Here is a 26,160-nt window from a genome sequence, read left to right on the forward strand (position 1 = left end):
CATTGATGCTAAGCTGGAATGGCTCTAACAGTGTCCCCATACAGGATTTGTACTATCTTGAGTATAAAGAGGTCAGCAGACTTGCAAGATTTTGTACATCAAGGCAGCAGTCAGTTGCACTGCAAAGCAGAAAGCATGGCAGCCATTTGGTTCTCAATTATCCATTGATTTGCTAGCAGACGTAACTAGCTCAGCATGAGACCCAGTTTCCCCTTAAATGAAGGAAATTAAACAGTGTCTTAAAGAAATTAGGGCTGACATTGCAGCATTTCAATCGATCATAGCAACCCTGGCCTCAGCTATACGGGCCGATGTGGCTGAGCTGGGCACTTGCATCAGTGATGTGGAGCAGCATGCGAAAGATCACGCAGAGCTGTTGGTGTCACATGAGAATCTGACCATCTTCAAAAACAGACTGAACTTCTAGAGAGTTGAAGATTTAGAAAATAGAAGCAGAAAACATGGAGTCCTTCATATATCTGAATATCAAGATTGTAAGGATGTTATGCAGAGGATTGCTTCTCATATTCTCTCTTTGGTGAAGTCCCACCCCAACAGGTGAAAATTGATAGAGCTCACTGGGCTCTGGGCCTTGCTCAGTTGAACTTTGCTAAAGATATTGTCTGCTTCCACTGTTACCCGCAGAAGGAGGCCATCTATGAGATGGCAAGGAAGCAAGAAAAGATAGTGTGTGACACACATGAAATTTCAATTTTTACTGATATTTCTCCCATCACTTTTAGAAGGCGTCGACAATTGCAGGACTTCACGGTGAAGCTGTAATCTGAACAAATCTGCTACGGTGGACTTTTCCATTTGGTTTGCAATTCAACTGTAATGGCAGTACACACTGGATAACATCAGAGTGCAACGCTGTAAACTGTTAAATCATTGAACTGGAATACTGAAGAAGACCGCATTACCGCAAGGATGTGCTGAGACTGGAATCGGTCCAAAGAATGGCCACCAGGATGGTCTCGGGACTCAAGGAGCTCCCATACGAGGAGCGTTTAGGGAAGTTGCAGCTCTACTCACTCGAGGAACGTAGAGAGAGGGGAGATATGATCGAGACATTCAAGTATCTCACGGGCCGCATCGAGGTGGAAGAGGATATCTTCATTTTCAAGGGTCCCGCGACAACAAGGGGGCATCCGTGGAAAATCAGGGGCAGGAAACTGCACGGTGACACTAGGAAGTTCTTCTTCACCAAAAGGGTGGTTGATCGCTGGAATAGTCTTCCACTCCAGGTTATTGAGGCCAGCAGCGTGCCAGATTTTAAGGCCAGATGGGATAGACATGTGTGATCTATCCGCAAAGATAGATAGGGAGGGTCATTAGAGTGGGCAGACTTGATGGGCCGTGGCCCTTATCTGCCGTCTATTTCTATGTTTCTATGTTCTATGACGCCCATATTTGGAGTACTTCTCTGCCCCTGCCTCTCCACTGAGATGGCAGTGTGTGTCTACTGGAAAGGCTAGATTGAGATCTGTGCAAAAGAGGAACAACAGGCCATAGCAATGCTCCAAGTGACATTTGGTGGTTGGACTATTCAGTATATGATACAAGATCCTTCTCCTTACAGGACTCTCTACTACTATTTATCACTTCTATAGCGCTGAAAGGTATACACAGCCCTGTACATTTTGACATTTAATTAGACGGTCCCTTCTCAGAAGAGCTTACAATCTAACTTGGACAGACAGAGGTTTCCCACCTCATATAAACATTTTCCCTACCCTACCGTTTTCTAATGATTTTTTTTTTTTTTTGATCCCTGTAATCAAATGCAGATTTATAATGTGAGAATAGCAGTACATTATTTCCAGAAGTCCACTGAACAATTTTCAGTTCTTTTAACTCCAATGCTTTTCTACAATACAGCTTATCCTATAGCCGAGGGGCCAAGTGCAGTTATTAGATGGGGACAAGATGGGTGATACAGAGTCCTTTGGGATAAACGAATGGGGGGATAAACTCAGGCAAGTTGATTATGCAGTTAAAACAAGATATAAGGAAATGATTTAGTTACACTATGTTTAGCAAGCTAGTCCTGGTACAGAATGAATGTATAGTAAAGGCTTGGGTGAAGAGCCATGTTTTTACCTGCTTCCTGAAGTAGAAGTAGTTTGGAGTTAGACATAGCATCACTGGGAGTAAGCTCTAGAGCACAGGTGTCGAAGTCGGTCCTCGAGGGCCGGAATCCAGTCGGGTTTTCAGGATTTCCCCAATGAATCTGCATGAGATCTATGTGCATGCACTGCTTTCAATGCATATTCATTGGGGAAATCCAGAAAACCCGACTGGATTCCGGCCCTCGAGGAGGGACTTTGACACCCCTGCTCTAGAGCTTGGGGATTGCTCCTGAGAAGGCTCACTGACAGGTATCACATCCTACAATTTCTTTTGGTGAAGGTGCAAATAGTGATGCTCCTTAGAGGTCTCAAAAGTATGTAAAGAGTTGCTTATTCTTTAAATATTCTGGCCCATTTTGTGTGAGGACCTTGAAAATCAACCAATTTTAAATTTAGCCAGTGCAGTTTTTGCAGGAAGGGTGTACTGTGGCCACGCCGCTTTTATCAGTTGCGCTGCAGCATTCTGAATTAATTGCAGCTGGTGCATACTCTTTTTGGTAAGACCAGTGTACAGGGTATTACAGTAGTCTGTTATAATGTTATTGCTAATGATATTAAATAATAAAATTCCAAAGTACAGGTAAGCATGAATATTTAGTTGTGGCCCTGGATATTCAGTGCCAGTGCTCAGACATGGCTCAGCATTGAATGTCAGCCTAATTCTATAAAAGGAACTGTGCACACAAATTTGGGCATGTGCTGTTTAATTGAATAACTAGCCAATTAGCACTGATAATTAGGATCTTAATAATCAATTATTGGTGCTAATTGGAATTAATTAAAATTTATATGCATATATTTAGGTGCAAGATCCAAGTGTAAATTTTATGTGTGGTTCCAAAAGGTAGGGGGAGGCACAGTGATGGGAGAGTCAGGGGTGGATCAGGGGTGTTCCTGCAGTTTATACATGCAGTTATAGAATAAGGGGGGTCTGCACCTAATTTAGATGCAAGGGTTTAACCCACATTTCAGTTGGTATAAATGGAAGTTAGGAATGGTTCTCGCTGCCAAGTATGATTCTATAAATGGCATCTAGATTTGAGCATTACTACTACTAATCATTTCTTTAGCACTGAAAAGCGTACACAGCACTGTATATTTAACTTTCAATTGACGGTCTCTGCTCAGAAGAGTTTACAATTTAATTTGAACAGACAGGACATCTCGGGGTTGAGGAATGATGCAGAATAGCATTAAGCCCTGAGGCTCATAATTTTATAAACGCCACCATATGTTAAGCACTGGCAGGTGCCCTACCGGTGCCTAACTTAAACGTCATAGCTGTTTAAAACCCTCCTTAAAATAGTTTAAAACAAAAAAAAATGTAGGCGTCTACAAACCTTGCACCTAGATCATGTTTACGGCAGTGCCTAAGGTCAAAGTTGGCAAGGATAATATCGGACATGTAGGCTTCGAAAACTCCGGCCTACATTTCCGGCGCCTATATTTGAGGTAACTGCGATTCCACAAACACTGCCGTTGAGATGCAATTGGTGGCCCTCTTCATTTTCATTTTTAAAACTTTTTTATTGAGTTTTTTTTTTCATAAAACCATACAAACAGGAAAAGAAATAACGGGACATGGAACATATACATATTTGCAGTTACATAGTAGTTATGACCAAAGGGGAACTGACATGTAGAGGCATGAGTCATAACCAAAGTCATGCCCTCTATCATGTACAGAAAAACTTGCAACATAACAACATTCAAGTAGAGTCTTGCATTTGAGGAACGTATCCTAGCAGCAAAAAGAAGGTTTAGAAATATTTTTTTTAAAAGTAGTTTGAACAAAATAAGCATGGGAAAGAGACATCACCCCATGGCAGGACTGCAGACACACATTCCAACTACTTCCTACTGTCTTCTTCAGATGGCTGCAACTATCACACTGCATCACCAAACTCAAATGGCCTTTAATAATAATAACAGTTTATATACTGCAGGACCGTGAAGTTCTAAGCAGTTTACAATGATTAAAAGTTACAGATTGAGTAATACTAATAGAATTAAGATTTAGCGGTCAGTTATTGTCAGAGATTGTTCAGTGTAGGAACAAATATGTTTTTAGGTGTTTCCTAAATTCCCATAAGTATTCGCAAGCATGAATAGATTCATCTACCGCAGATTCATCCCAAATTAACTCCCTATACCATCTTGGTCATCTTAAAGGTCATACTACTTCATTGTATTACAGAGGCAGCCCTCTTTTAGGTGCCACCGATACCCATGAAATTTGTAGAATCCAGGCCTAAATTTTTGATGACAAATTTTAGGCGCCATTTATAGAATCTAGTCCAAATGTTTTCTTTGTCTTTCTGTACCATTTCTGTTGTATGACATCTGAACTGCATCACTAAACTAACTTCATTTGTTGCAGATTGAACGGGAGCTATGAAGCCCTGAAAGGTGGTAGTGCAATAGAGGCAATGGAAGACTTCACAGGAGGAGTTGCAGAGGTCTATAAGATAAAAAAAGCCCCTGCAAATTTTTTTGACATCATAAGTAAAGCTCTTGAAAGGGGTTCAATGTTGGGCTGTTCTATTGATGTAAGTAGATTGCTGTGAAATGACAAATGAAATATAATCAAGCAGCTCAATCAAGGGAGTGACTGTTGTAGACATTAGAGTCAATATTCAAATCATTTATCCATAAACCTTTAAGAGTTAACCAGATAAAGCATCACTTTTAGTTTCAGGGCTGCTGACAGTTTAATTTTTGGTCAGACAACTTAATACATTAAAAGATAACTGCACCCCTGGCACAGCTCGAATCCCACCTCATTTTAACCCTTTCAGGACCATAAGGATCGTAGGCCAATTTTTGTGGTTTTGACGACATTTTTATGGTAAAAAGGGCTTGCAGATGCCAAAAAATTGATTTTTTTTGTGAAATATCATTATTTTTATTTAAAAAAATCACACTTCTGGCTTATGGACAGTGTGGCAAGTGAATCTTCTCGTCAATCTAGCAACGACGCTAATGAATGAATGTCGGAACCAGTTTGTTTACATAAAGGCAGTATCATATGGAATCCGTACATATCAAATTTAGAACTGTAGACTATCCCAATCAAAATTTATAGGATTTTAAAGTTATGGGACAAATATGTCCCTTGGTCCTGAAAGGGTTAACCAATTAAATTTTGGATGGACATCAAGTTTTGCCACACAAGTAGCAGGTATAAAAATAGCCAGATAAGTTATCCTATTATCTGCAGCCAGAAATATTCAGATCTGTAGACTTAACCAATTAGAGGTTAGATTCACAAAGCAAACCAATTGTGTACTGATCAGTTTGTGAGCCCTTTACGACCAGATTTCCCTCCAACCCCATTAACTAACGCCTGCAGCGATCCGATCCTCCCATGCAAATTAGTAAAAAGCCGGAAGAGGCTGCTTCACCTGTCACTACTGTCAGGGTCTGCACATGCTCCAGGATCGCTCTCTAGCAATCCTGGCCATGGGGGGGGGGGGGGGGGTCACCAATTGTCTCCATTTGCATGCAGGCCTTTTGTGAATTTGTCGGCTTGCATGCAATCGGGAACAGATCGGTGACAGACTCAGGGGTTAGTGAATCTAGCCTTTTGTCTTTTAAAAATGATCTTAATGATAACCAGATAACAGTAATTAGATAAGATGACACTGAATATGGACCTCAGTGTCTTTCCATTCATGGTTGATCTAGCCCCTCTTCTGTTGTCCTATCCCCTGGCCTGCCCACTCCTTCTTCGGGGTTCACAGTTCCACTTCCTTTATGTCTATACAGTAAACTCTGCTTACGTGCATGGCCTTCGGACCGGATCGCCACGTGCGCTTAAACAGAGTACGACTTGTCAGTCATGAAATTACAGTACAGTGTAGTCAAATGCAATAAAAGTTTTATTCAGCCAAAAACACAGCAAAAGTACAGTAGTTCGAACACCTGGCTAGGCCAGATTACAGGGTAGGCCCAGTAGGCAGGTGCCTAGGGCCTGAAAATATCACAGGGAAACAAACAGGGCAGGGGCCCCCCGAATGCCTGAAGGTCAGCTACTCTTACTGCTTTCTCTTCCGCAACGCATGCAAACTTAACTCAGGCCGCGGGACTCTTAACTCCGCGTGGCAGCTTCCCTTCTTCGAAACAGAAAGTTACGTCCTGTTTCGAAGGTGAAGAGAAGGCGGCGTGCGCAGTTTTAGCGCAAACTGAAGCGGGGGGGGGGAGGTCTAAATCTGTGCGCTCCGCCTTCCCTTCACCTCTGAAACAGGACACAACTTTCTGTTTCAAGAAGGGAAGCTGCCACGGATAGTTAAGAGTCCTGAACTGCGTGTGCCGGCTTCCTTTCTCCTCCGAAACATCATTCCTGTTTCGGAGGAGAAGGCAAGCCAGCATGCACAGTGTTAGAGCCCCGCGGCCTGGTTTAGTTTCTTACAGGTGAGAGGGCAGTGAGGGAGTTGGAGGGAGGGAAGCTGACCTTACCAGGCATGCAGTCGGGGATGGGGTAATGATGATGCACCAAATTGAGGGGAAGGGGGAGTGAAATGCTGATGCACCCAATGGGGGGGGGAAGAAATGCTGATGCATCCAATTGGGGAGAGCAAAGGAAGGAGGGAGAAGGAAGACCAGGAAAAGGAGAGGAGAAGAAAGAGATGCCAAGACCATTGGCAGAAAGGAGAGAAAGGAAGGAGAGAAAATGCTAGATAATGGAGGGGGAGGGAGAGATAAAAGAGAAGGAGAGAAGAAAGATGCGAGGGCATAGGGGTAGGGAAGGGAAACTAAGGAGATAGATGCCAGACCAGAAGGAGAGGAGATGCCAAAGCATGAAGGGGGAGGGAGAGATAGAAGGGAAGAAAAAGGAGAGAGATGTCAAGCCATGGGGTTGAGTGAGAAGGAAGGAAGGAAAGGAGAAGAGAGAGATGCCAGAGCATAGGGGAAGGGGTGGAGACAGAAAAATGGAGAGGGATTGAAGATGAAATGAATCATGTACAAAGGAGAGAAGGGGTACAGGACAGACAGTTTATTGAAGGAACATAGAAAGAGGGAAGATGCCATATGGAAGAGAGAGAGAGAGGGCATACACTGGATAGAAAGGACAGAGAGGGCAGTGGATGGAAGGGGGAGACAGGGTGAACAGTAGATGGAAGGGGGAAAGAGAGGGGGAAAGACACTGAATGGAAGTGTGGGAAAGGGGGCAAACATTGAATGGAAGGGGATGAGGAGGAGCAGACACTGGAAGGAAGTGGGGAGGAGAAAGAAAAGGGTACATGCTGGATTGGGGGAATTGAATAGAGTTAGATACTGGATGGAGTGAGGGAAAGAGGTGGCAAGGTAGACACAATGAAAGAGGGAAATTGAGGACTGAATAGTAAGAAAGAATTTAGACAGAGATAGAAAATAAAATGAGAAGGAAGATCAGGGAAGAACAGGAGGAAGGGAGTGGAAAGAGAGATACCAGAGCAGTGGTGAAGGGGAGGAGACAGATACCAGACCTAGGAGGAGGAGGAGGAAGGAGACAGATACCAGATCTGAGGGGAGGAAAGAAGGAGATAGAAATGTTAAAATCTGCTGGGAGGGAGGGAGAGAGAGAGAGAGAGATGGAAGGGAAGAAGACAGATGCCACACCATGGGGGGAGCGGAGAGAAGTAGATGGATGCCACACCAATGGGGAGGGGGAGGGAGAGATGAAAGGGAGAGGCAGACAGTTTCTGAAAGAGGCACAGAAAGAAATTAGATGCCATATGGAAGAGGCAGAGAAAGGGCAGACAGTGGATGGAAGGCAGAGAATGATGAGAAGATGAGGAAAACAGAAACCTGACAACAAAGGTTAAAAAAAAAAAGTCTATTTTATTTATTTTTGCTTTAGGATAAAGTATTATTGTTTATTAATAGAAAATGTAAATAAGGTGAACCTGTTTATTGGACTAATGTTAATGCATTTTTTTACTAATTCAGAGACCATAACTCCTTTCCTCAGGTCAGGATGGGATACTATAACAGCAATATAGTTTACTGACCTGAAGAAAGAGGTTTTAACCTCTGAAAGCTAATTGAGAAATGTATTAATCCAATAAAATGGCGGGCACTAAATTTTCTTCACGCCATGCCTCCTACCCAAATGCAAAATATAAATTGGTGGGCTTCCAGTTGCGTCGGAGGAGAAGCTTCCGCCCACACACACGCGACTGCAGGGGATTGAATTACAGAACAATAACATTGTTGAGATAAAAACATTAACAGTAGTTGCGTTCATTGTAGTTACGATACTTTAACTTTTTACTCATAAAGTGTTATGTTAAGTGATAACATTTTTACTTTTACGTACCATAAATAAATTTAATGTGTTCACTGCACTTTTACTTAAGTATTAAAAAATACATGTATTTTTACATTTATTTAAATATTTTGACTAAGTACATTGAACATCACTGGGTGCTGTGCATAGTCTCCCCTTTCCCCTCCCCTCCAGAATACTGCAATTTGCTTACATGCCTGCTACATTTAGGTGTTCCCTTTATACCAGACTAGCTTATGTAAATAGGGGTGCCTAAATGAAAGCTAGTATTTGATGGCACCCAAGTACCCATATAGAATAGGCTCTTACCCCACATTACCAAGGCACCTAAATGAAGGCACACAGTTACCCCCCCCCCCATACCATATAGCAGTGCTTCTGAACCTAGTCCTTGAGGTTCACCTAGTCCCATCAGGTTTGCAGGATATCCACAATGAATATGCATGAGAGATTTGTATACACTGACTCCTTGGTTTCTCTTCTGTTCATTGTATTTTCATGCATATTCATTGTGGATGTCCTGAAATAAATGTGCCTCAGGTTACACATACATCTCCAGCATTTGGACATGAGCTCTCTTATGTAAGCTCTGTAACGGATGTAATGTTTGCACATAAATTCTAAGCATGCATTTTATCTCTCATTTTATAAAGGCAAATAGGCATCACTTAGACGCAGTTATAGAATTATCCCCCTCACTACATCTACTAGGAAAGTACTTAATCCAGGGGTGCCCACACTTTTTGGGCTTGCGAGCTACTTTTTAAATGACCAAGTCAAAATGATCTACCAACAATAAAATTTAAAAAAAAACACAAAGCACACTGTACGCATAGAAAATGTTAATTATCATTCCTATTCCAGGGTTTTTCAAAGAGGTCAAAGCAGATGACTCTATGCACTATCACCTCAGTAACAACCATACAAAAATAGACAAATATACCCCCTCCCTTTTTACTAAACCATGATAGCAGTTTTTAGCGCAGGGAGCTGCGCTGAATGCCCAGCGCTGCTCTCGACACTCATAGGCTCCCTGCGCTAAAAACCTCTATTGCGGTTTAGTAAAAGGAGACCTTAGTGTAAAATGTAGACAGCAGATATAAATTCAGACACATTTTGATCACTAAATTTAAAATAAAATCATTTTTCCTACCTTGTCTGGTGATTTCATGAGTCTCTGGTTGCACTTTCTTCTTCTGACTGTGCATACAATCTTTCTTCCCTTCTTTTAGCCTGTATGCTTCCTCTCCTCCAGACTGAAAAGGATTTAGGTCCCAATTCCTGCCCCATACTTTCTCTGTCTCTGTCATTTGGAAGTCAGGTACCTGGGGACACATCTTAAAGACCAGAAATCGTCTTCCAAAACATGTCCAAATTTTATTATGAGTTTCACATCTTTTATATGAATCAGGTTTGTCAGCATGTGACGGCATGTGACGTAAACACAAACCATATATGGACACAGGTCACATGAAACTTTAAACACATCAGCATTTTTCCTATCTGGAGATTGAAGTCCACAGAGGGTCAGAAAAAGCCTTAACCAGCAGAGCTTCTAATCTAAATCTGTCTGTAAATACGGCTTAACAAAACAATTGAATTCACTTCACAACAACTCTGTTTAAACATTCATGTCAAAGAAGGAAAGATAAACAAACAGGGCCTGGTTTTCTTACAACTTTAAACAACAAATGCCTAAGGAAAATTATCAAGGTTCATGATTCGTGTCCCTTCAAATCCCCTCTTACGTCATGAAAATGACGTCATAAATACACAGCATGAGCTGGAAGGGAGTGATACTCTAGATATGTCTCTCAAGGAGGGTTTTTTTAGGAGCTGTAATACGAATAACACAGTACATGAGCAGTCAAAACAAGAGTGCAAATAATAAGAGATTATAACAATAAAAAGGTCTTTTACCCAACCCTGCATTCAACTAAAGTGTTGATCCCAAGAATTAGATAAATCAGAGTTACTTTTGAGCTCAGCAAAGAGGTCTGCCAATTTCTGAATGTCCATAGTAGGACCTATATTGTCAGAAAGAAAAGTACAACAGCATAAAATACTGAGGAGAATTTAACAGAATTCTCAGCTAGAATCATATCTAGGGCCATATGATTTTGAGAACCATCTGAGAAGTGGAGCCTAATTGATCAGTAATACCTTGCAAGGCGTCCCTAGAATAGTTCACAAAGCGTTGCTGATTATAATAATTTTAACTAATCCGATCAACATTCTTATTAATAGTAATAAAGGGAATAAGGAACTCAAACCCAGCCTTAACCTGAGCTCGGGCCTTAAATTCATTTGGGACCCCTCTTGGGACCCCTATAGTATACATGTGATCAGATGTATATCAAGACAAATAAAAGGAAAAACCATGTGAATAGGAAGGATGCCTTTCAGAAAGAATATGCAGAAGCATGGTAACCTTAGCTAAAGTGCACTGGCCTATCCACTGGCTGGGTAGCTTAACAGGGAGCCAAAAGTCTCCATAAAGCCAGTAAATATCAAATCTGATGCAGCAACAATAGGGCATACCTATGAGCCAAGACAGAACAATAACCTGGGGATAAATTACCTACAAAACTACTCTGTGTCAGATTAGAAACATGACATGTGTAATTGGTAACGGCAATATCAAGCTTTTGCTGTCCTGGCAACAAAGGGTATTTAGAACACTGCAGTGCACAAAGAGGATAGGTAAAATTAGAGGAGATATTGGTAAATAACCCAAAAAAGCATGGTTGGATACCAGGAGGGAGGTCCAGAGGTACGGTTCCTAGATGGGGTCTAGCTTGAGCACATATGTAACAATTACTCTTATTATGTTGATCAGCAGTGAATTTCATCCATTCTAACCAGAGGTTACGTTCTGAAAACCCTACCTTAACAGCCACAATATCTTCAAAAGTGGGATTGGCAATAGCCATCATGTCAGTAAGTTTATTGAATGTAGGGGCCAGTGGGTTAGTATTTTTTGGGGCCCCCACAAAATGGCGGGAGAAGATGAGTGGAGGTAGATAGATCCCGTAAGAAAACTGATGGGTTGGATAGCTAGACCCACCCTTAAACCACATGTCCATAATGTACATACCTTCATCAGTAGGTCTAGGGTTGTCAATAGTAAGAGAAAGCTTAATAATTTGTGCAGGAACACTTTTCCTATAACAGTGTCCAACCTTATGAAGGGTCATACAAGTAAGCAGTGATTTACCATTTTGGTCCACTGTTTTTCAGGGTATTTTCTAGTTTATAAACCCAGTCAGTATCAATATTCCACCCTACCATTCCCCAGAATGCACACTTAACCCCCAATGTGAGTCAGTAACATATATATATATATATATATATATATATATATATATATATATATATGTCCTTAGTTTTAGGAATCTCTGAGGACCAATGGCACAGCCTTGGGATATCAATTGATGAACAGTCCACAATGTCACAATACTCAAAGGAGAAGGTGGCAACTTGCACACTGCTGGAATTATACCCTAAGGTAGTATACTATCAGTCTTTTCTGGATTCCAATTGAAGGACAGCCTTTGCGAGGGAGTAGTCCAGCTTGACGTCGTGTTCGCAAAGAGGTGTCGGGGGTGCTGTTTACAGCAGGAGTGTCATTTACAGATGGGTATGGGCAGAAAGTGTCGTGGACCCAGAACACATCATCCCTGTAGACCCAGTTAGAAATGATCCATATAGGGAGAAAAACTAGCAGCAGCGGTGCCAGTAAGAGAATGATAAAGTTGGTAGAATGCTGCAATGAGATCATCATGTTGTTCCACTGGAGGAGGTGAAATCTGCACAGGGAAGTCTTGCTTCTGGGGTTTTAGGTTAACCCTCTTCAAGCGACTTGCGTGGATCCAAACAGGAAACTCCTCAGTGAGTGCAGCGGGCCTGGTCACAGCGATCACAGTAGTGGGAAGGCCAAAGGGGAAATCCGTCTGCTTCCGATCCTTGGAAAGCTTCTGGACAATCACCAGGCTGGAAAAAATGGGTAGGAATCTGTGGAGAGAAAGGAGAAGTGCAAGACACGTTTCTTTGAACAAGCCCTAATATTTCAATTAGCTTTTGGACGTATTCCTCCTGTATCAAGGGAAAATCTACCCATGGGGCAGGGAAAGGTCATCCCGTGAGAATCTCAAAGGGAGAGCAGCCAGATGTCTGTGCATACAGAAAGAGATACTTGAAAAGAAATGCTTGAAAAGCATTCCAAATATCATTCAGCAGCTGTACTCCAATGTGATCCAAATAAGAGATAGAAAACAAGAGAAACCATGTTGCCTGTACTGAATGTGGCAACATGTAACAATACCAATTCATGTATTTGATATAGCTATGGCAAAAGAGAGACAATACTCAGTTACTTAAGGTTCTTAATTGAACAATCCAAAAAGATATGTTTTTTCGTGCTGCATATAACTATTATGCACTTCAGAGAGACCATACTGATGTACTGAATGTATTCAGAAATGTATATTGAATGGATCATATGTAGGGAACACCACGAAATAAACGCTGTATAAAGTAAAACTTTTTCTTAAACATATAACCCTTAACTAAACTATATTCAGAATATAAAAGCTAAAAGTAAAAGAACATTGCGCAGTTAGGCTAGTAAGAAGTGGAAAAAGAGCTCTAGAAATGGCCAATATTATGTATCCTGGGGTACCCACTAAACTAAAACAAGTAGGCATGACACAGACAAAACATAAAGTTTTAAGCGTGGAGCTATTTCTCCATCTGTCAAGTGTGCAGGGCTGAATTTAACTCTGCAAATAAACACATTGATATAAAAAAAAAAAAACCAACAAATAATGTATATCATAACCATCTCATATTTGGAAAAAGGCATAAAGCTAATGTCTCTTTGGAGCGTCTCTATCTCTGCAGTGATAAAGAGGACCCATGGAAAACATTAGAAATATCTGTGCCAAAACGGATCTGGGATGGCTATGTATAAATCCGGAAAAAACATTTTAAATTAGCAACATCCTAATTTCAGCTAAAACAATAGAAAGGAGTTGTATTTTCCAATTTATTTTCAATTCACAACCGTGCCAGTTGTAATTATCGAACTATATATATCTGTATCAAGGAGCAAAAGGTCAAGAATGAAAATATCACTAGCAAGAAGTAAAATGTCGAGCGAGCACTACGATAACCAATACCATGATATTGGGCAATGAATAAGGGGGAGCTAGCAGCTGGTATCCAGGGTTTCCCCTCTTTGCACCAAAGTCCGTCCAAAGGGGCGGCTTTGGGCACCTGCCAAACGCCAGGCATCAAATTCAGAGGAAGCTGTGAAAAAAGAGAGGAAGAGAATCCTGTTCACCCGTGAGACCCAAAAGCCCATTTAAAAGAAGGGCTTGTACATTGTGAAAAGTGTGAAGGGTAATGAGGTGACCTAGGGTCAGAGAAGTAACCATCTTTACCACCATAGCACAAGCAGCCAGGGCTTTCTTGAACAGGAGTGACTATAAAAAAAAGGCAACAGAGCGTAACTTACCGCCATGTTCTCCCTTCATGGTGTTACAATAGTCCCAAACAAAGAGATAAAACATGTGGGCATAAGCAGGAAACCCAGACTTGAGCTAGAAAACAAAGCACATCTTAAATGTCCAACATTTCATAAGTCCATCTGATAAGAGCAGTCATTTCAGAAACCAGGGTCTGTCTCAAAATCTGGTCATAGAAGGAACAAGCAGAGATCCATTGGCGGCAGTGACCAATCATAGCAAGAAAAGTAAGCATGTCTTTCTTGGTAGCTGGGCGGGGCAGACCCAGAACAGCAGCAATGCAGAAAGTGCAGATTTTCCTCTGACCATGAGACAGGACAAAACCCAGGTATTTCACTTCAGATTTACACCAGTGCAGTTTATTTCGTGACACCTTGTGACCACACACAGACAATCATTATAAAAGGTGAAAACTATCAGCCTGACAGGTCTCCTGAATTATGGAACACAAAAAGTTGTACAAAATGAGAATAGGACCATGAGGGGCAGTGCATGACTTGTAGAATAGCCCGAAGGACATTCCACACTAGGTATACTGTTGCTTAAAGGTGAAGGCAAAAAAAGAGCTGAAAAGCCTCACCAACAGGGACTAAAATAAAACATTCTTTAGGACAATGACAGAAAAAATCATTGGCTGCCGATGGAATGGTGGAAGAAACATAAGTGCAATGAGAATTACCAAAACACTAACAGCCCTAAAATCTAGGACGAAACGAGGAATGCCATCAGCTTTGACAACAAGAGCGATGGGCGTATTATAAGAAGAGATGGTGGTTTTGATAATGCCGGAGAAAAGTCAAGAGACAAGCAGTGGAATCTCACCTTACTGCTTGATAAAACCAAGAATGAGTAACTTCAAAGAAGCACTATAGGGGGTCAGTGGAAGCCCAAACAGTGAAGTCTGGGGGAAGGGACAAAAACATTCATACACGGACCCTGATAATGAAAGCAAAGAACAGATTAGCTTTGCTCTGCACAAGAAAGAAAACCTCTAAAACGGAATTTTTTCTTTTTCTTGTTTCTTTTTTTTTTTTTTTTTTTATGATCCAGCACAGAACACAAAGGAAGCAGCCGTAGAAGAAACGCACAAAATTAGTCAGGATCAAAAGGAAGACAAGAAATAGTGCTTGTGTACAAACTACAAGGGAAAGATCTTAGACTGATTCAAACAGCGCTTTCAATTCATTCCACATAACAGCATGTCCTACCTCAGTATTAAACATTGGTGACACAGAAAGATGGGAGCTGAAGGAAAAAATGTCATACATACACACAGCCGTACAAGTCTCATTTGTCTAGGAGTAACCAATATTCGCTTATCTTACCTTATAAGCGAGGTACAGTAATAAGAGACAATAAAATCTTATACTCTATAAAAGTTTTAACCTTACAAATGACAGAGTGGGCAGGGGGGTTCTATAAATAATTTCATTCTTCCCGAAAGAATGGCAGCTGCTTATATTTATGAGGGGCGCTTACCGAAAGTACCCCGAGATTTTTCCCAAAAAAACTCCATAATAGAACCCAAAGCTTGAACTTAAAATAAAGGGTGGGTACAGGTCACCACTACCCAGTGAGTATTAAAGAACAGAAAAAATTCAGAAATACTCACAAAATATTGGTGATATCATCTGCCCATCCTGGACGAGTCCCCAACTGAAAAGGATTTAGGTCCCAATTCCTGCCCCATACTTTCTCTGTCTCTGTCATTTGGAAGTCAGGTACCTGGGGACACATCTTAAAGACCAGAAATCGTCTTCCAAAACATGTCCAAATTTTATTATGAGTTTCACATCTTTTATATGAATCAGGTTTGTCAGCATGTGACGGCATGTGACGTAAACACAAACCATATATGGACACAGGTCACATGAAACTTTAAACACATCAGCATTTTTCCTATCTGGAGATTGAAGTCCACAGAGGGTCAGAAAAAGCCTTAACCAGCAGAGCTTCTAATCTAAATCTGTCTGTAAATACGGCTTAACAAAACAATTGAATTCACTTCACAACAACTCTGTTTAAACATTCATGTCAAAGAAGGAAAGATAAACAAACAGGGCCTGGTTTTCTTACAACTTTAAACAACAAATGCCTAAGGAAAATTATCAAGGTTCATGATACGTGTCCCTTCACAGACCTCATTCCTTCCCCCAACTTTTCCTTCCTCTTCCCTGCCCTTTCTTTCTCTCTGCCTCCCTTTCTTTTTTTTCTGTTTCTCTTCTTTCCTTTTGTATCCCTGCCTGCCCTTTTTCTTTCTTTCTCCCTGCCCTCCCCCAAGCCACTGCCACTGCCATTGCCATCGGGGACCAGGACCCAAACGCCACCAATAACAGGCCCCAAGCTCTCCCTGTTTCGGCCAACCAGCATTCCTCTCCCCGACGTCAATTCTGCCATCGGGAAGAGGAAGGCTGATCAGCCCAAGATCGTGATCAACCTATTGGGGGAAATGCTGCCGGGTCCTGCCTTTGCGGAAACAGAAAGTAGGCAGGACCCAGGCAGGAAGAAGAACAAATGTTTCACTAACCTGTCTCCCGCATTAGCCCGTAGCGAACGCTTGCTTCAGGGCTCTCAACATGTGCGTGCCGGCTTCCCTTCTCTCCCTCCCCCCCCCCCCCCGACATAACTTCCGGTTTCGGAGGGAAGAGAAGAGAAGCCGGCACGCACATGTTAGAGCCCGGAGCATAAGTTCGCTACAGGCTGAAATCTCCAAGCTGGTTTTTTTGGGGTTTTTTAAATGTTCAGCAGTGGCAGATGATAGCTGGGCGGACCACCCAGCTAAAAGGCCCTAGGGAGAACACTGGAGAGGAAGGCTGATCGGCCTGTAGATCAGGACGGCAACACGAGTCTATCACGGAGCCCGGGATGGGCTCTGCGATCGACTCACGTTGCCTTCCTGAGCTACTGGTCGATCGCGATCGACGTATTGGGCACCCCTGACTTAATCTATAGACTCTTACATATATGTAACTGTGCATATTCAGTTACTGTGAGTAAACAAGCTCAAATGTTTAATCTGTCTTTTAGATTATCAGTTCTACTGAGTCTGAAGCTAAAACACCTGAAGGCCTTATTAAGGGTCATGCATACTCAATTACTGGATTGAATGAGGTATGTAAAAAAAAAAAAATTATGTCTGTGTGATTATCTGTTTGCCATTAATACAGGGTGGGCCAAAAGTAGGTATACAGTATTTATTCTGTATTTCTTTTTATTTTACCGGTGTCACAAACAACATTCATGTATCAGTTACCGTATTTTCACGTAGATAACGCGCACCTGTGTAAAACGCGCACACGGGTATAGCGCGCGAAAAACACAAATTTATGTACAGAAATTTTTATATACCGCGCACACCCGTATACCGCGCATGCTGCCCGACTCTCCTTTTGCCCGCCCTGACTCTCCTCTCCCCCTTGAAGTCCTGTCCCCACCCTGAAAGCCTGATGCCCCCCCGACGTCCGATTCACCCCACCCCCACAGGACCGCTCGCACCCCCACCCCGAAGGACCGCTCGCACGCACTCCCACCCGCACCCCCATCCTGAAGGACCGCTTGCACCCCCACAGCCTCCCGACCCCCCCATCATGTAGAAGCTCCTACCGGTGTCCTGCTGCTTCCTCTTGGCGGTCCCGACTCCCCGACACGATCGGGGCAAGAGGGAGCTCAAGTCCTCTTGCCCCAGCCAACCGCGGCACCCCCGACACGACCGGGGCAAGAGGGAGCTCAAGCCCTCTTACCCCAGCCAACCGCGGCACCCCCAACACGATCGAGGCAAGAGGGATCTCAAGCCCTCTTGCCCCAGCCAACCGCGGCACCCCCGACACGATCGGGGCAAGAGGGAGCTCAAGCCCTCTTGCCCCCCTGACTCCTCGACACGATCGGGGCAAAAGGGAGCCCAAGCCCTCTTGCCCCACCTACTCCCCAACTCCCCGACAATATCGGGCCAGGAGGGAGCCCAAGTCCTGGCCCTGGTGACCCCCCCCCCGCTAGTTGTTCGGGCCAGGAGGGAGCCCAAACCCTCCTGGCCACGGCGACCCCCTACCCTCACCCCGCACTACATTACGGGCAGGAGGGATCCCAGGCCCTCCTGCCCTCGACGCAAACCCCCTCCCCCAACGACCGCCCCCCAAGAACCTCCGACCGCCCCCCCAGCTGACCCGCGACCCCCCTGGCCGACCCCCACGACACCCCCACCCCCCTTCCCCGTACCTTAGTGTAGTTGGCTGGACAGACGGGAGCCAAACCCGCCTGTCCGGCAGGCAGCCAACGACGGAATGAGGCCGGATTGGCCCATCCGTCCCAAAGCTCCGCCTACTGGTGGGGCCTAAGGCGCCTGGGCCAATCAGAATAGGACCGGGAGCCTTAGGTCCCTCCTGGGGGCGGGGCCTTGGGCACATGGTCGGGTTGGGCCCATGTGCCTCAGGCCCCGCCCCCAGGAGGGACCTAAGGCTCCCAGGCCTATTCTAATTGGCCCAGGCGCCTTAGGCCCCACCAGTAGGCGGAGCTTTGGGACAGATGGGCCAATCCAGCCTCATTCCGTCGTTGGCTGCCTGCCGGACAGGCTGGTTTGGCTCCCGTCTGTCCGGCCAACTATACAAAGGTACGGGGAAGGGGGGTGGGGGTGTCATGGGGGTTGGCCAGGGGGGTCGCGGGTTGGCTGGGGGGGGCGGTCGTTGGGGGGAGTGGGGTTTGCATCGAGGGCAGGAGGGCCTGGGATCCCTCCTGCCCGTAATGTAGTGCGGGGTGGGGGTAGGGGGTCGCCGTGGCCAGGAGGGTTTGGGCTCCCTCCTGGCCCGAACAACTAGCGGGGGGGGGGGGGGGTCGCCAGGGCCAGGAGGACTTGGGCTCCCTCCTGGCCCGATATTGTCGGGGAGTTGGGAAGTCGGCGGGGCAAGAGGGCTTGGGCTCCCTTTTGCCCCGATTGTGTCGGGGAGTCGGGGGGGGCAAGAGGGCTTGAGCTCCCTCTTGCCCCGATCGTGTCGGGGGTGCTGCGGTTGGCTGGGGCAAGAGGGCTTGAGCTCCCTCTTGCCCCGATCGTGTCGGGTGTCGGGACCGCCAAGAGGAAGCAGCAGAACACTGGTAGGAGCTTCTACATGATGGGGGGGGTCGGGAGGCTGTGGGGATGCGAGGAGGTGCGGGTGCGTGCGAGCGGTCCTTCGGGGGGGGTGCGGGTGCGTGCGAGCGGTCCTTCGGGGTGGGGGTGCGAGCGGTCCTGCGGGGGGGGGGGGTGAATCGGACGTCGGGGGGGAACTATGTAAAAAAAATTTTGTACAACGCGCTCACGCGTATAACGTGCAAGGGTATGCGCGGTACGTAAAAACCACGTATAACGCGCGCGTTATATGCGAGAAAATACGGTACATTATTTTGCTTTTACTTATCATTCAGTACTGTATTATACCTATTCAATACCTGTAAAATAAAAAGAAATACTATATACATACTTTTGGCCCACCCTGTATAGAAAATGTGATATATGAGGGAGCTGTAGAGTAAGTCTGCAGTAACATGGAAGGAAATCATAGCGGATTCTCAGTTCCACGTGTATTTTTCTGTATGAACATTATCACTGCACCAAATCGGCTTTATGCTAAGAGATTGCCTCTGCATTTCACATTTCTACTCACTTGTTCAAAGTTTTCAGTTGGCAGTGGAATCCTATTGGATTTCTGCTGTGGCAATTAACCCCCTCCTTCACAAAGCCACGCTAGCGTTTTTAGCACCGGCTGCAGCAGTATCAGCTCTGATGCGTCAGAGCTGTTACCACGGCGGCTGGCACTAAAAACGCTAGTGTGGCTTTGTAAAGGAGGGCTTAAAACGTCAAAGTGCCACTTTATGCCTTGTTTTTGGATGTCTTTCTGTTTTGAAAATGAACTCCATAGAGATATAATTGACAATGGAGGTTTTTTGGCCAATGAAAGAGATTGTGACCCATTAAGAATGTGAGTCAAGTCAATTCTTGTGTAGATTTCCTCACAGTGGGTCATCTACTATTACTTATCATTTCTTTAGTGCAACTAAAACATGGAAGAGACAGAAAAACTGGGCAAAAAGGTGCATCTATACACAGTGCTTGGATGGGAGAATTACAGAGGGAATGGTAATACAGTTAATGGTGCTTAGCAGTTGGGTTGGAATTTGGAATCTAAAGCAGCTTTGAGTCTGGATTTGAATACTGCCAGGGACGGAGCTTGATGTACTGAATCTGGCAGTTTGTTCCAGGCATAGGGTGCCACAAAGTAGAAGGAACAGAGTCTGGAGTTGGCCATAGAGGAGAAGGGTACAGATAAGAGAGATTTATCCGATGAGCGGAGTTCCTTGGGCGGAGTATAAGGAGGGATGAGAGAGGAGAGATACTGAGGGTCTCCGAAGTCTTTTTCTCCATTGAAAGTGGACTTTGTGGCTTAGATTTTCAACATATATGGATCCAATTTTTATTATTTTTTGTATTAGAGTTAATCTGAAATTTATTAGCCCAAACCATGGACTTACATCTCTCAGATGTTCATTTGACCAGTTTAATATGTTTTATTGTCATTTTCAATCAAATAAAAATACAATGAACAGAGAAGAAACAATAATAATAGACAATATTAGATAGGTGATGGGGAATGCTGCCTTCTATAGATCTCGGAGCTAACATGGTATCATTTTCCCCACTGGACTTTAGTAAAATGATTCATCCTGCTGCTGTACTTCACGATTGTAACTTGGTATTTATAATATTGTAGGCAGTAGTATAGCTGGGTCTTGCTGGAAAAATTAAGATTGATTAGTTGATTATGAAACATTGAAAATCTAAAAATCACTATTTTATACTGTGTAATATCTGTACATCTGTAGGTAAGAGATTTCATATTTAAAGCAAGATTGTGCCAAAATGCCCAGGTTCCAGAACAATAAGAAAGCATGTGGAAGTAGGTAGCTGTTTTCATACGACAATTCCAATCATTTTTGTAATTCGGTGAGTTTAGATCTGTACGTTCTAAGTGGAGTACACATAGTAACTGAGCTTGTGAAATTCTGGGTTGTTCCAAGGGGGCAAGGTTGGAGTTGGGAGAAAAAAAATTGAAAGTTAAATATTCAATGGTGGGGATAATCACAAATTTTTAAAATGCTGGTCATGACATACATGTAAACAATATGGATACTCAGCACTCCTACATAGTATGTGATGGAGCTGAATCTAAGTAAAGTGTGGTCACCAACGCCAGCTATATGTATAGCAGCAGTATTCAGATGATGTACATATACCTAAGCAATTTAATTTAGGATAGCCTCTTTTTCTGACCTAAATTTAACCACATAGCCACCGTGTTTCCCCAAAAATAAGACTGGGTCTTATATCAATTTTATCTCTCAAAAAATGTATTAGGACTTATTTTCAGGGGATGTCATTTTTTTTTTTAAATGTACAACAATCTCTTCCTCATTTCTTTCTCTCCCCCCCCCATGTGCAGCATCTTTCCTCCCCTCTCATTCATCCCCTTGTGCAGCATCTTTCTATCCCTCCCTCCCATCCCCCTATGCAGTAGAACCCCACCATCCTTCCCATCGTGAGACTGACATACCTCCGAGGCATCCAAAACAGCGGCAGCGCTCTGAAGGGCCTTCCCCACCGGGGCCTTCCCTCTGCTGTATCACTGATGTCTTTTTTTTTTTTAATGGGGCAGATTGTGCATGTGGATCACACACAAATCTGTGCCATTAAAAAAAAAAAGAAGCCCAACAACAGTGACAGGAGGTTGCTTCCCCTGTCACTGCTGTTAGGGCTCTGCGCATGTGTCAGTTGCTCACTGAGCAATTGATCGGTTGCATTTGCATGCAAACTTGATAGTGCATCGATAACTGCTCGAGAATCAGCCAGAAAATTGGCCAACAGTGATTCAGTCGGTATCTTTAGTGCATCTTACACATAGTACTTTGAACAACACTGTTTGCCAAGGTAGGATTATGTTCTTGTAATAAGACCCTTATTCTCTTTTTTTTTTTCTTTAAACTATGTATAGGTGAAGTACAGAGGTCAGAAGGTTCAGCTCATTAGAATCAGAAATCCATGGGGTCAAGTGGAGTGGAATGGCCCTTGGAGTGACGAGTTAGTACATTCTATTTTTTTTATTGCTCTGTTATTTCTTGTCATCAGGCTGCATTTATTTTATTTTCATGTTCCTTCTCCCATATAGTATAGTGATTTCCTGTGTCGTTCTTGTGGACTTGCAGTGCTGTTCTTTGTTCATCCACTAGATGGCATCTTTGGAGAAATGTTTGACCATCTGGGTTGCACACTATTAGCTGGAAAGTTCCAGTCACTAATTTGATCTCAATTAATAGACGCAGGAAAACATGAATTCTCTTTTTTAATACAGTGCCCCCGAATGGCGTGCAATTGATCCATCTGAACAGAAACGTCTCTGCCAGTCAGCATTAGAAGATGGAGAGTTCTGGTAAGATACCATTTTTTGATTCATATGTTGTTGAATTCTTAGGGGTCAGTTTTGACAGGCTTTAAGGAAGATGCTAATGTGCACACCAGTTAGATGTATAAATGTTCAGAATATTAAAATACACATATCAACATATGTATACATATACATGTGAATTCCCCTGACAGAAATTCAAAAATGCATGGGGTAAACACAAAAGAATCCCTATATAGAAAGAGGATGGCATCAAAACAAAAACTTAGCGGTGCCTAGATGGCAACTCTAGTAGCTGAAAAGTAAAGCCAGTGCTGGGTAAACTTCTAAGGTCTGTGTCCCAAATATGGAAAAACAGGACAGATTTCTATGTTCTCTATCCCAATTATGGAAATACAGGTCTGGGTAGGCTGGAGAGAGCTTACAGTTTGAAAGTAAGGCCAGTGCAGGACAGACTTCTACGGTCTGTGACCCAAAACAGCAAGAACAAACCAAGAACAAGTATGGAGAAATTAGGTTCTTACCTGCTAATTTTCTTTTTGTTAGCCTGTAGCTTGATATAGTCCTTACAAATGGGTTGTATATCTCACTGCTACCAGAAGCTGGAGACTGAGAACAAACTTGTATATCAGGATAGCTTCTCCCCTAGCAATCCAGTCTGCCGAATAGCCAAGCAGAACCTAGGAAAGACTTCAACTGTAAACAGTAACACATACTCCAAACAGGAGTGTAAAAACAACAAACATCTGTAAACAACTGTTGGAACATGTGTAGAACTTAACCATGGTAAATAAAATATCCCCACAGCTCACCAGCTAAGCCAGCTGAGCCATAGCCGCTGTTCTTAATTCTCCCCAGCCCTAGAAAAATACTAGAACCCGCAGAAAAAAAAAAAATCTGCACGTAAGCAAAACAAAAACCCTCAATCACCGCAGAAAGTCAGATAGGGTGGGGGACTATACCAGTCTCCAGGCTAACAGAAAGAAAATTAGCAGGTAAGAACCTAATTTCTCCTTCTGTAACACCTCATAGACTGGTAAAGTCCTTACAAATGGAATGTACCAAAGCAGTACTCATCAAGGGTGGGACCCCCGAAGGGCGGACACCAGAACATGTTCACCGAATACCGCATCCCATTGTGCTTGAATATCCACACGGTAGTGTCTGACAAAGGAATGCAGAGTAGACCAAACTGCAGCCTTGCAAATATCCACTGGAGGCACTAGAGAAGACTCAGCCCAAGAAGCTGCCTGACCCTAAGTAGAATGAGCCTTGAGAAATTCTGGAGCAGACTTTTTCTTCAGAAGATAAGCGAAAGCAATAGTCTCCTTATCGTGTAATAGTAGCCTTAGAAGAGCCATCCCCCATAAGAGGACTCGCTAGAAGGACAAAGAGATGATATGATTTACTGGGTCCTCTGCACATAAGAGCGAAGAACCCAACCAACATCCAACTTGCGCAACTGTATCTGCTTGGAAGAGCCCTCCTGGCTACCCCACACCGGGAGGACCACTGCCTGATTGACATGAAAAGGAGAAACTGCCTTTGGCAGAAAGGAAGGAACAGGCCTCGAGACAACCTGCTCCCTAGAAAACTCCAAGAAGGGAGCCCTACAAGAGAAAGCCTGCAGCTCAGAAATACATCTAGCAGAAGTAATGCCCACTAAGAAGACCTTCAAAGAACAGTCGCCCAACGGTTCAAAAGGTGGGCGCACCAGAATGGATAGAACCAGATTCAGATCCCAAGAAGGAACAGAGGGTCGTACGGGAGGCTTGAGCAATTTGGCCACATAGAAACATAGAAATAGACGGCAGATAAGGGCCACGGCCTATCAAGTCTGTCCACCCCAATGACCCTCCCTATCTATCTTTGCGGATAGATCCCACATGTCTATCCCATTTGGCCTTAAAATCTGGCACGCTGCTGGCCTCAATAACCTGAAGTGGAAGACTTTTCCAGCGATCAACCACCCTTTCAGTGAAGAAGAACTTCCTAGTGTCACCGTGCAGTTTCCCGCCCCTGATTTTCCACGGATGCCCCCTTGTTGCCGCGGGACCCTTGAAAAAGAAGATATCTTCTTCCACCTCGATGCGGCCCGTGAGATACTTGAATGTCTCGATCATATCTCCCCTCTCTCTACGTTCCTCGAGTGAGTAGAGTTGTAACTTCCCTAGCCGCTCCTCGTATGGGAGATCCTTGAGTCCTGAGACCATCCTGGTAGCCATTCTCTGGACTGATTCCAGTCTCAGCACATCCTTGCGGTAATGCGGCCTCCAGAATTGCACACAGTACTCTAGGTGTGGTCTCACCATGGATCTATACAATGGCATAATGACTTCAGGTTTACGGCTGACGAAACTCCTGCGTATGCAACCTAAGATTTGCCTTGCTTTGGATGAAGCTTGCTCCACTTTATTTGCAGACTTCATGTCTTCACTGACAATCACCCCTAGGTCTCTTTCTGCTTCAGTTCTTGTCAGGATCTCGCCATTTAGGGTGTAAGTCTTGCATGGATTTTGGTTTCTCAGGTGTATGACTTTGCATTTTTTGGCATTGAAACTGAGTTGCCAGGACCTAGACCAGCGCTCCAGTAGAAGTAGGTCATGCATCATATCGTCTGCCATTGAATTTTTGTCTGTTGTGCTTTTGTTCACTACATTGCTTAGTTTGGCATCATCGGCGAATAATGTTATTCTACCTCGGAGCCCTTCTGCCAAGTCTCTTATATAGATGTTGAACAGGATCGAGCCCAGGACGGAGCCCTGTGGCACTCCACTTATCACCTCTGACATTTCGGAGGGGGTGCCATTCACCACTACCCTCTGAAGCCTACTTCCAAGCCAGTTCCCAATCCATTTGATCAATGTGTTGCCCAAACCTAAAGAACTCATCTTGCTCAGCAACCTGCGGTGTGGTACACTATCAAATGCTTTGCTGAAGTCCAGGTAGACGATGTCCAGGGACTCCCCAACATCCAGCTTCCTCGTCACCCAGTCAAAGAAGCTGATCAGGTTGGATTGGCAGGATCTCCCCTTAGTAAATCTATGTTGGCGGGGATCCTGTAGATTCTCCTCGTCCATGATCCTATCCAATTGGCGTTTGATTAGGGTTTCCATTAGTTTGCAAATCACATTAGGAATGGCAGTCAAACGCTGACCTTTCAACAACCCACCAAGGCTGAGAAGGCCGCAAGCTGAACCTGGAAAGAAGACCAAGCCAGACCCCTGTCCAGGCCATCCTGTAAGAACTCTAGTATGTTAGGCAGAGAAGCATGAAAAGAGACCACTCCACACGCATCACACCACTCCTCAAATATACGCCAAACCCTCACATATGCCCGAGGAAGAAAGCCTCCGGGACCCCAAGAGAATGGAGATCACTTTATTGGAATGCCCCTTCTTACCTAGGTGATCCCTTTCAAGAGCCAAGCTGTAAGACAGAAGGGACCTAGATCGAACATTGGAATGGGACCCTGAGTCAGAAGGTCGTCCAAAAGAGGTAGAGGAAGAGGATCTGCCACCAGATGCCACACATGATCCGCCTGGGCCAATCCGGAACCACCCGGATGTCGAACTATGTGGAGAAGAACTCTGCCCACTAATGGCCAAGGAAGAAACACATACAACAGCCCCTCCATTAGCCCTAGTTGAACCAGAGCATCCTGGCCCTCGGCCTGACCATCTCTGCAATGACTGAAGAAGCGGGGGGTGTTTTGGTATTGACACTTGTGGCCATCAAGTCCATGAGGGGCTGACCCCAAGATTACCACGGGGCTTAGACACCACTCTCTGGAATATAGCACGTGATGA

General features: G+C 44.1%; 1 protein-coding gene across 4 annotated transcripts in view; it reads left to right on the top strand.

Annotated features, from left to right (window-relative positions):
• The window catches only part of CAPN9 (calpain 9), a 158,718-nt gene that overhangs the window by 55,445 nt on the left and 77,113 nt on the right, over positions 1-26,160 (top strand). For all 4 annotated transcript variants that reach the window (XM_033937999.1, XM_033937998.1, XM_033938001.1 and 1 more), the window contains 4 exons: positions 4,513-4,681; positions 16,959-17,042; positions 21,944-22,029; positions 22,301-22,378. In XM_033937999.1, coding sequence (XP_033793890.1) covers positions 4,513-4,681; positions 16,959-17,042; positions 21,944-22,029; positions 22,301-22,378 — 417 coding nt within the window. The remainder of the gene's footprint in view (positions 1-4,512; positions 4,682-16,958; positions 17,043-21,943; positions 22,030-22,300; positions 22,379-26,160) is intronic.

Source organism: Geotrypetes seraphini, chromosome 3 (assembly GCF_902459505.1).
Source record: "Geotrypetes seraphini chromosome 3, aGeoSer1.1, whole genome shotgun sequence".
NCBI lineage: Eukaryota > Metazoa > Chordata > Amphibia > Gymnophiona > Dermophiidae > Geotrypetes > Geotrypetes seraphini.